This window comes from Malaya genurostris, chromosome 2, assembly GCF_030247185.1.
Source record: "Malaya genurostris strain Urasoe2022 chromosome 2, Malgen_1.1, whole genome shotgun sequence".
Taxonomy (NCBI): Eukaryota; Metazoa; Arthropoda; class Insecta; order Diptera; family Culicidae; genus Malaya; species Malaya genurostris.
Window position 1 is genome coordinate 128422999 of NC_080571.1, and position 10783 is coordinate 128433781.

At 34.1% G+C, this 10783-nt stretch overlaps 2 protein-coding genes across 3 annotated transcripts; one reads left to right on the forward strand and one right to left on the reverse strand.

Moving 5' to 3' along the window:
- The first annotated feature begins 3189 nt into the window (after window positions 1-3189).
- LOC131429603 (dolichol kinase) lies at window positions 3190-5354 on the forward strand. 2 transcript variants are annotated; one of them, XM_058593829.1, is made up of 4 exons: window positions 3190-3561; window positions 3633-4116; window positions 4176-4565; window positions 4798-5354. In XM_058593829.1, the coding sequence occupies exons 1-4, from the start codon at window positions 3500-3502 to the stop codon at window positions 5290-5292; spliced, it is 1431 nt and encodes a 476-aa protein (XP_058449812.1). In that variant the 5' UTR covers window positions 3190-3499; the 3' UTR covers window positions 5293-5354. The 2 variants fall into 2 exon arrangements, with proteins under 2 accessions (XP_058449812.1, XP_058449813.1); XM_058593830.1 differs by lacking the exon at window positions 3190-3561 and having other exon boundaries at window positions 3976-4565.
- A 241-nt stretch (window positions 5355-5595) lies between these two features.
- LOC131429602 (ribosomal RNA processing protein 1 homolog) lies at window positions 5596-7733 on the reverse strand. The gene is made up of 4 exons (XM_058593828.1): window positions 7651-7733; window positions 7488-7594; window positions 7210-7433; window positions 5596-7154 (listed from the first exon to the last, which is right to left on the reverse strand). Exons 3-4 carry the CDS (start codon window positions 7381-7383, stop codon window positions 5664-5666), a joined length of 1665 nt encoding a protein of 554 aa, XP_058449811.1. The 5' UTR covers window positions 7384-7433; window positions 7488-7594; window positions 7651-7733; the 3' UTR covers window positions 5596-5663.
- Between the last annotated feature and the right edge of the window lie 3050 nt (window positions 7734-10783).

The following is a 10783-nucleotide window of genomic DNA, read 5'->3' on the forward strand; positions in this document are numbered from 1 at the left end:
TTAAGTGGTGGCGGACCAGAAGCAAGTAAATATTGTGACAAAACGGGTTCGATTTTGTATTGCGTTGGAGGATGAGAAGTAGGCTCAATTATGTATATAGTTTTGGCAATATGCATAAATCTGTATCCTGCACAGAGATGCCATTTATACAGATTTATCTGTATTATACAGATTTTTACATGCGCATACAGATTTAATACAGAGTACAGATTTTATACAGATTTTCTAAATTTTATACAGATTTATACAGATGTCACAAAAAGTAAGAAAGAACAAATTTAACTTTTCTGTATGAGCTATCTTTTAGTATTTGATTCCAGTGACGATATAAAAGTCTATCAATCAACGGACAAATCACAAATTAATATGAAAATCTGTGAAATCCATTTATATTATAATTTTTAACCAATTTGAACTGATATTCAATTTTTTTCAATGACTGAGTGAAAACATATATTGGAGAAGCCAAATGAATGAAAAACTAACAGAAAAGATGATTTTTTGGATACGCTCAGAGGCAGTACTTTATTTAAGAAAGTAATGGCATCATGAAACTTTACTGTCAAACTGAGAGTTGTATGAACCGACTTGACGTTGCATATTGGGCGTTGAAATTCCATGTCAAATTATAAAGTCATCAATTTCAAACTAGATAAATATATGGAATTGCAATTCAATTGTGGATAAAAAAAACTATGAAACTTCGTCGTTGAATTGACTGATTGAATCTACCATCCTACAACCACAATCTATTGGAACAACATCTTTTATCATCATTTTGTTGTTAGAATTTCATTTTATTACTAAATACAGATTAATACAGATTTTTTATACAAAGAATACAGATTTTCTATGAAAATATCTGGCATCTCTGGTACCAACTTCCAAAAGATTATGTGTGAAAATTCATTGGCATATTGTCGCAAAACTGAAATGTAGAGGCGGTGCTTGTTTGGGGATGATACTTTCAGCAAGAGCTGTCAAATCGGTAGGAAAATTATGAATTACTCCACCTTTTCAACGATTTCTTATAAAAACCAGCAAATTCATTTGAAAAATCATAGTAGAAGTTGAAGAAAAAGTTTTCACTCTGAGATGGTACTGTTGATCTTAATTCATTGTGCAAAAACTAATGTTTTTTTAGAATGAAGCATTAAACTTGGTTTAATACCATTTTTCAAATGCCTGGAAATAACAAATAAAGTTTCCAAAATAAATGGCACTCGATCGCTATACATACTAGTACTCGAGAAATCAACATTACACTGGTTTCTGTTTAAAAAAATGTTGATCCGAAAAAACCTAACCTTACCCAATTTCACACATTTCTGAAGATTGTCCATGTTTAATCGTAGTTTACACTAAAAAAAGTAGTAGTAATCACTTTGAAATCGATTTTCTTCTACTTCGAGTGTACTTTGATTGCTGATATCTATTTGTACTATTGAATAAACGATAAAAATGTAAATCACTACAACCGATATGAAAAATTCCTTTTCTTGGTTCCACTTTTCATTGACAGGTGATTCAGCTTTACGGCAATGTGTAAATTATGTTTCGATTCATTCCACGCAAAATCAGCCATCAAAAAAATTTTTTTGTTAAATAAGTCGAAAATATTCGACACGTATTTATTTATTTCAATATGGTGCGTGGAATTTTCGAGATATGATTTTTTGAAGTTTCTCGTTTACAAAAAAGAGCCTTTTTAACAGCCTATACTGTAAAATCTAATAAAGATACAAAAATTCGTCCAAGACTTGAAATGTGTGTCTTTTCTCTAGCTTTCAAATAAGCAGTCCCATAAAACAACCTTTTTAGTATATTTAATTAAAAAAAGTTAAAAATTAATAAACAAATAAAAAAGTCAAACTCATGGTTATTTTTTTTTTCTTTTTTTAGTTGAAAAAAAGAAGCCTTAGGGTAAATTCAGCAGCTGCAAGATTCATATGGGTGGTCTATAATGTAAATGAAACTGAAACAAACGTATCCGTTTTTGTTTTATTTATTCGACCAGTTCTACTGTCAAATTTAAAACTGGTATACATTGCCGTTCTATTTTTTCTATATTTGAAACCACTGATAAAAGCGCTGCTGGGGCTGCCAGTTTATTTTGTTATAATTTCTAGATTTAAATTTTAAAACTAACATAAATTATGCATCTAGAACTAGAACACTCCTGAATATGCCCTTAGAGCATATTAAGTAGTGTTCTAGTTCTAGATGCATAATTTGTGTCAGTTACAAAATTCAAATTTGGATTTTATAACAAGAAAAACTGGCAGTCCCAGCAGTGTTTTACTCGTGTTTCAAATATACAAAAAATAAAACGGCATCGTAGACAGCGATGCCATTTATAAAGATTTATCTGTATTATACAGATTTTTACATGCACATACAGATTTCATATAGAATACAGATTTTGTACAGGTTTTTTAAATTCCATGCAGATTCATACAGATTTTTCAAAAAAAGGAAAGAATAAAATAACTTTGTTCGTTTGAGCTCTCTTTGGTAGTAGTGACGAGATGAGAGTTTTGTAATCTATCGACGAATCACAAATTGATCTAAAAATCTTTAAATGGTGTTGATAGTTTAAGTTGAGCGCTGGGATCCTACATCAACTCACCAAGCCAATATTTTGAAAGTATATGAAATTGAAATTATGTTTTGTTGATTCCGATTGGTGATGAAAATTTGAAAGCATTTAATGTCGTCGTTGTAGAATGATATGAATATTGAGCACTCATTCAATTTCTCATTATAAAACCATAAATTTTTGGAATAACATTACCTCAACAAATTTTTATTATAAATATTTCGATTCTATAGTGGATACAGATAAATACAGATTTTTCATTTTGGGTAATACAGATTTTATATGAAAATATCTGGCATCTCTGATCCTGCATGAAATTCTCATGGACGTATACAAATCAATACATTACAGGTAATTCTGTATGAATGGCAACTCTGTTGGTGAATGAAAAAAATAAACACAGTCCAGATGACAGACAGGATGTTTTTGATAGTGTAACGTGGCGCCATCATGACTCATGTGAGTGCTGTTCCAAATAGAGGAATATTCGAAATGACCGTTAAAATGATTGAAGAATCTAATTTGAGTGTCCTGTCTGTTAGTCTGTGGTTCAACATCACATGTATATCGCTTCTGAACCAAACGATCTCCGTTCTTTAACTCGTTTAGGACGGTCTGGATTGAATTCTCGGACATCTTTAGGCGACCCTGCTCCCTGAACTCAAGCACAGACGGTCCCATCGACGACACGACCAGGCACTCTGATGAAAAATCGAAATAAAAATTATTCGTGAGCGATTTACCTTCAGTTACCAAAAATATAGCGATCCCTTGATAATGATAAAAAAAAATTCTTCAGCAACACTGGTTGCTTATATGATTCGATTCATTGGAGCAGCTCAGGAGCGAATTGCCCATCTCTAATTTGAATACTTATTATTTTTGTTCAATTTATAAAAAATGACTAAAGCTATAAGCGAATTTGTGGAATGGAACCTCAAAAATATTGGAATTGTAACAAGGTATTTATATTTATTTCAAAAGTGCCTATAAATGTTCCTCAAACAAAGGTTTTGCATTCGATTCGTTGCAGACCAAATGCTGATAATGGATTATGGTTGTCATTGCTGTTAACAGGTTGTTTTACGGTCAATATGTGGAATCAAGATCAACAAATAGATTTAACATATAAAAGAATGACTATTTTGTGTTTCGGATTGTTCTTTCATTCGTTTTGTATTTTTCTATATTTGTATCATCGAAAGGCTGAAAATGGGATTGGAAAATATGTATACTGTGCAATCAGTATGTCATTAACGTTCTCTCTTTTCCAAGTGTACTTAAAAGATAATAGAATTCTGAGTTTGATAAGTACTTTATTTGGTGTAATTTCATATGACCGAATTTTTTTTCTAGCTTTAAAAAAAATGCCTAGATGTTTTACTTTAGGTGAAGCTAGTGTTGTTTCTCAAGGGGTTGTTCTATTTCTTTACAATACGTTTCTCGCTGTACCTGCTGCATTTCTCCACGAAAAGTCTCCAAACGAAACAACTTCTGAACTACATCTAATTGTGCAAGTAAATCTAATGATGCCTAGCTTAGTAAATGTCTAAGCATTGAATAAGTGACTTTTTAGATCATTTTACTCGGAACCGGAATGATGATTATATCGTGCCATTTTATACTATTGCTTCGATACAGTATTTGTTTTTGGATGTTATTCCTTATAGTTACGACAGGAGCAATGCTGTTTCCTCTTCATGGAAAACCAACATTACAAATTTTACTCCAGTTTGTGTTCAGTGATATGCAACGGATTTTACTAGTAGCTTTATACCTAACGTTACTAAGTATTGCAAGCATTTTTGTCCTGTGGCAAATGAAACAACACGGCAATGCCAATACGGCATTTCGAAAAGTATTCCACGTTCTTATACTTCTTGTGTATTTTCCTGGGCTCTTGTGTCAGTGTAATTTGCTCTACGTTGCATCTGGAGGCATGTTAGCCTTACTGTTTCTACTGGAGGTAAACAAAACAGGATATCAACGGTGTTTAAATTATATATATATATATATATATATATATATATATATATATATATATATATATATATATATATATATATATATATATATATATATATATATATATATATATATATATATATATATATATATATATATATATATATATATATATATATATATATATATATATATATATATATATATATATATATAAATCTGTTTAATTTCAGACAGCAAGAATTATTAAACTAAATCCATTACACGAAATGCTTGAAGCTGCAGTTCGATGCTTTGTTGACGATAAAGATACAGGTGTGGTAGCACTTACGCCAATTTATTTGTTGGTGGGTTGCTCTCTTCCGATGTGGTTACATCCAGTGCCATGTGATCTAACAGACTCGGCCGGACTTAACATGATAAAACTGTCAGCAGGCGTTCTTTCCGTTGGAATCGGGGATACATTTGCAAGCGTATGTGGTTATTATATCGGAAAACACAAATGGCCAGGTTCAACGAAATCAGTAGAAGGCACACTAGCAAATGCAATTGCTCAATTATGTGTTGTATTTGTTTTGTTGAAGCTAAGACTGATTCATTTGACTGTTTCGAAGGCAGCCATTACTGGCTCTGCGATTATTACCAATGTCATAGTGGAGGCCAAAACAAACCAAGTAGATAATTTAGTGTTACCGTTAGTTACTTATATTATTTTAGGTATTGTATAAAAATGTTATTGAAATGAACAATGTTTTTTTCGGAAGAATAAAAAAATGAGTTGAAGTGCGTATATGAATTCTAATTTAATGCATGCTAAAAGTCAACTTTGAAACAATCTGATGCAGCAGTCTGAAAATGAACTTATACTCCGGTTCCAATTGATTTCACTGGCGATTTAAAGACTACCTACCTATTTATTTTCAAGATCGCACTACAAGTAATGGCATCGTAGATTTATAGATTGTTGATTCACCCCAGCAATTCGAATTCATTTCGTAGGACAATTGTAAGTAATTCGATGAAAACGAAACTGAATTCAACATACTTAAACTTTATTTGACAGTAAATATTTATTACAGATCAAATATACAAAGGTATGCTACAATTTGTGTTTAAGTTTGAAACCAATCTTTTTTCGATAAAACGGATTGATGGGACTAGGAATTAAATTTGGTTTCAAAGCACCTTTTGATGGTTTCTTAGAGGAGTCATATGGAAGTTGAGGGGAATTTTTAACTTTCTGAATGTGCTGATGTAAATCTTGTGAAATATTTTTATTTAATGCTATTTTAACCCGTTTCTTTGTTCCGAATAAATCTGTAGTAGTTGGTGTTTCCAAGGAGCGTTTCAAACTCTTCGCTGTACTTTTTGGTGTTGTAAACGGATTTTCAACCGATGTTGATAAATTCAACGTTGGATTTTGTACTTTTTTACAACGCTTTGAAAAAACAGAAAGTTTTGTTTGTTGCGGTGTAAGATCATGTGGTCCTTTTCCTTTTTGTTCAGTCGACTCATCTTTGACGTCAAATATTTCTTTTAGTTTATTTATGTTTTGCTTTGCCTTAATTGATGATTCAATTGGTATTAGAACGTCTTTCACTGTCTGCTCTGTTGGAACATGAAAACTTTGTTTAAAGCAAGATTTTTTGTTCCTAATAACTTTTCTTTTTTCACCTCTTTTAAGTTTCATTTCATTCAGTTTTTTCTCGTTCAGTTGAAGTTTTGAAGCCTTTCTCTTTTTTTTATTCACAATACCCTCACTGTTTATTTTCTCAATTTGCAAACAATCATGGTTTGGTTTTGTACCAACAGTCATCTCTTTACATTTTAATTTATTTTTGTTGTTTTCTTTGAAAAGTTCTTTATGGTAACTGTTTAGTTCTTCAACCTGCTGATCGATATCTACATAATAATCTTTTGTTGAAATACTTTCGACTGATTGAATACCCAGCGGAAATATTCCTTTTGCAAATTGTTTATATTGTTTGACAAGCATTTTCATTTGTTTTTTCCCTTTCGACGTAACAAAAGATTTGAATCGATTGCTTTCAAAAACGTCAACTATTTTTAATGGATCAAAACTAATTGCATGTATGAAAACATCAACTTGACCTGCACGAGGATCGTAGGTTTTATCCTGTTCATTACTATGTTCATTTTCTTCCTCAGCTTCGTCACTCTCATACTGAACTTCGAAATCCACATGATCAATATTCCCAGTCACAAAAGCAGTTTTCTTCCAAAAATCAAATTTTTCCAGATAATCTTGTCCCAATTCGGATTGGTACAAGAGATTATGAAATATGCTTGATGTGATGTGCTTAATCATTCGCCGGTCGTTTGTTCCAAGTAACTGTATAGCATATGTTCGCACCATTATATGGATAACTTCAGCAGGTACGCTTCCATCGCTTGCTTTGGAAACTTCTTCAAAAAGCAATTCATCGAAATGCTTAGTAAGTCCAAATGCACACTTGTCTGGGTTGAGAATAGTATTTTCCACTAGTTTCATTAGAGCATCAACGTGTTCATGTGGCCATTGAGCTTCGTGTAGTTCGATTAATATCTGGCGAGTGCACCGACGAACTAACTACAGAAACAAACAAAAAATATACATGTGTATATTGGTTCTAATTGAATCTTACCATCATAAATTTGTCAATTCTCCAACGATCGATTCCAAACCATTCATTACACATCGTTTCAAGAAATGCTCTGAAATATAGTAGTGCTGCGTTCAAATCACCGAAACATCTCACTAAAGAAGCAATTTCATCAGCTAAATTCTCTTGATTTAAAGGTTTGTCTGACATCCACATACAATAAAACAAACCCTTCCACAACCTTAGAAAGTCGGGCACAGTAAACGCTATAAACAGGAATGGAATCAGGTTTTGAAAGAAATTTAGCATTCGTTTCCTACCAAAAGTACTCCGACTCCTAGTTGTAAGCCATGTTCTAAGGTTCTTGAGAACTCTCTGTCGCAGTCTACCATCGTTACCAGCAAGCGATCTTACGAATTTTAATTCTCTGGCAATCAATATTGATTTTTCTTCAGCTTTTTCAGTTGGGTTCAAATTACTTACGGATTCCATACCAAAACATATATCTTCGGCACGTGGATACTCTTGGATGATATTGACCACCATTTTAAAACCAAACATAGAAACAAAATTTTAATAGTTATACAGAGTTGCCATTTTAAAATCTGCTTCAACTTGAAATATCTGTGTACCTCCTGTGTTGCATATTTTTGATTATAATCTGTGAAAAACATTTTGAAAATCTGCCATTTAATAAAATATTAATAAAAATCTGTGAGTTTTGATAAAATTTGTGACATAATCTGTGTGTCAAAATAGGCGAAAAATCTGTGGTTTATAGAAAAATCTGTGAAATTGGTAACTCTGGTTATTCAGTCATTTGACGTCTCTGTTAAGTACGATTCAGACGGTCCGGCTTCTCCCGTCACCGTCACCGGAACGTCTGAATCGTACAATACCCACACCGATGCCGAGCAGGGATGCCAGGTTCACAATCTGTGTTTCACAGATTTTCAATTTTCTGCACAGATTTTGAAAATGACACAGATTTTCACAGATTTCTGAAAATGATCACAGATTCTGGAATAAATCACAGATTTTTTAAATTGAGCAGTGAGTGTGATCTTTTTTTTGCTCACCAAATTTATTTCGATCTGCTATTATGATACGGGAAACGGGCACCGATTTTCACACACATACCGGTGTCAGATGGCTGGTTTTTTGGCTTGATCACAGATTTTTGTTAAAATGACCTGGCATCCCTGGATGCGTTTTTCATTGAAAAACACTGGTGGCGTTAATTGCTCTGGTTTTGCACTTTCGAGCAGAAATGGCAATGAAACACCGGCGAAAAAATGCACTTCTTCTCGAAAGTGCAAAACCAGAGCAATCCACGCCACCAATGTTTTACAATTACCGAAGCATAAACAACGTACCGAAGCGTAAACAAAAGTGTATGCGTGGACTTACGACAAAATAGTTTTTCACGAAAAAGCAGATCTAGTGATCTAGTGATATTATGAAAATGAGACTTGCTGTAGAGTTGGAGATATTTATTGGGATCGAGTTGCTATTAAGCTTGTTGAAAAATACGCTGATTAATTTGGAAAGAAACTGTTTTGTTTCCAATCGTAGAAACCGTTATGAATCCTTCGTCAAACAAAAGCGAAAATTATCTAAACACACTAAAAACGAGTCGACTGTCATTTTTTTTTTCACTTGATATGCAAAACTAGCTCTTGTTTTCGAGCAAAACTGGCTTTCACACAAGTGCGAGTAACAAAACGACTGGCTTTCACACAAGTACGAGTAGCAAAACGACGTAACTAACAGAAGCAAAACGACTTATGTATCAAGTCAACCAGGATAAAACGACCTATCATACTGTTTGTACATGATCTAATTACAAAACGACGTAAGTGTCGTTTTTGCCTAAAAGTTATCTTTGTAGTTGAAAATTGTGAATTAGTCACTATGATACGTTGCACGCATACAAATTGGACGATTTAGTGAAGAGATGAAGTTGTTTCAATCAAGGATGGCTTTTATCGTATCATAGAACGTTCAATCTTCACTCTTCACACGATTGAATCAGTGCCATCAAAGAGGAATGGAAAACATCGCAACAACAAACACCCGGCATGGCTTATTTAACATAGAATAGACACCAGTGCGAGAGTGAATTTCTCTCGATGACATTTCTGAGAATCAAAGGTTAGCACGCTGCTGTGGGGATCCTCTCTGAAGCAACAAACGGTCGCTTATTCTCGTTTCGCGATCCGATTCTGTATGGGCAGTGGATAATAGCGATAGAATCATTTTACTATTGCCGCTTGTAATAGATCACTGGAGCAATAATTAACACAACCTGTTCACTTGTTGACCATCTCTTTTATATTTCTCTCTTACCACAGATACATATCAGATACATCACCACATCTCCCCTTTTTTCAAAATATCAATTTAGAATTTCATGAAGCAGTTATTAAATCGACTTGGTGTCTTAACAACTCGTTGAGATCTACTACGTTGAAGCGGGTTTTCCGCGCTAACTACAGTTGGTCTTTGCTGGGATTCTACCGATGTAGTTGAATGTTGTGTTGTTTCCTCTGCAGGATGTTCCGTATAAGGCTCACAGGTCTGGTTCGCGCTTCCGTCTGGAATTGAAAGAAATAAATAAGATTTGAATGATATTGATTATTTTATATTTATACTTCGCTCGGAAACACTTGTTTCAGGACAAACTTTCTTAAGGTGACTGGAGTTTCGATCGAAGATCTTTCCAGTCTCTTGATTGCGAACAGTTACTCTAGATCCCTGTTTAGCTTCTACGTTCATGACCGCCGGACCAAAGACTGGAGTTAGCTTATTACCCGGAAGAACATTCTTCATGAAGACTTGGTCTCCGATATTAATACGTGAAGGCTTTGCGTTACGTCTTTCATCTTCTCTTTCCTTCCCTTTTTCCTTCGCGATTTGATCCCGGTCTCTGAAGTCACTAAAAGGCACTGCCGAGCTCACCTCTTGCAATGAAGGTATTTTTGTCCGAATGTTCCTACCAAATATGAGTTCGCTTGGTGGTTTTCCAGTGGTACAATGAGGAGTCGAATAGTACATTAACAAGTAAATAAGCATGTCATTCTTCCAGTCGCGGTTCAAAGCCTGACTGATTTTCAATCGTTTGACAAGCGATCGATTTTGACGTTCGACTAAACCGTTTTCTTGTGGCCAGTAGGGTGTTGTTTTGTTTAGATGTATTCCTCGTTTCTTACAATACTCATCAAACTCTGTACTTATGAATTGGCGGCCGTTATCCAGAGTGATGGTATGAGGGTAGCCTAATCTAACAAAAATTCGTTCCAACCGCTTGGCTGTTTCATTCGCCGTGATCTTTCTAAGAATCTCAATTTCTTTATAGCGACTAAAATAGTCAACTATCACTAAGAGATAGTCTCCAGATGGTAAGGGGCCCAAAACATCAATTGCAACATCCGTCCAAGGTCTATCCGGTATTTTCCTTCTTTCCATAGGTTCTGGACGATTTGGTTGACTCACCAAACGACAACCTGTACAAGAATCCACAGTTCGAGCTATAGCGTCATCCATTCCTGGCCACCAACATGTATATCTTAACCGTTGTTGCATTTTGGTACGACCAGGATGACCTTCATGGCCC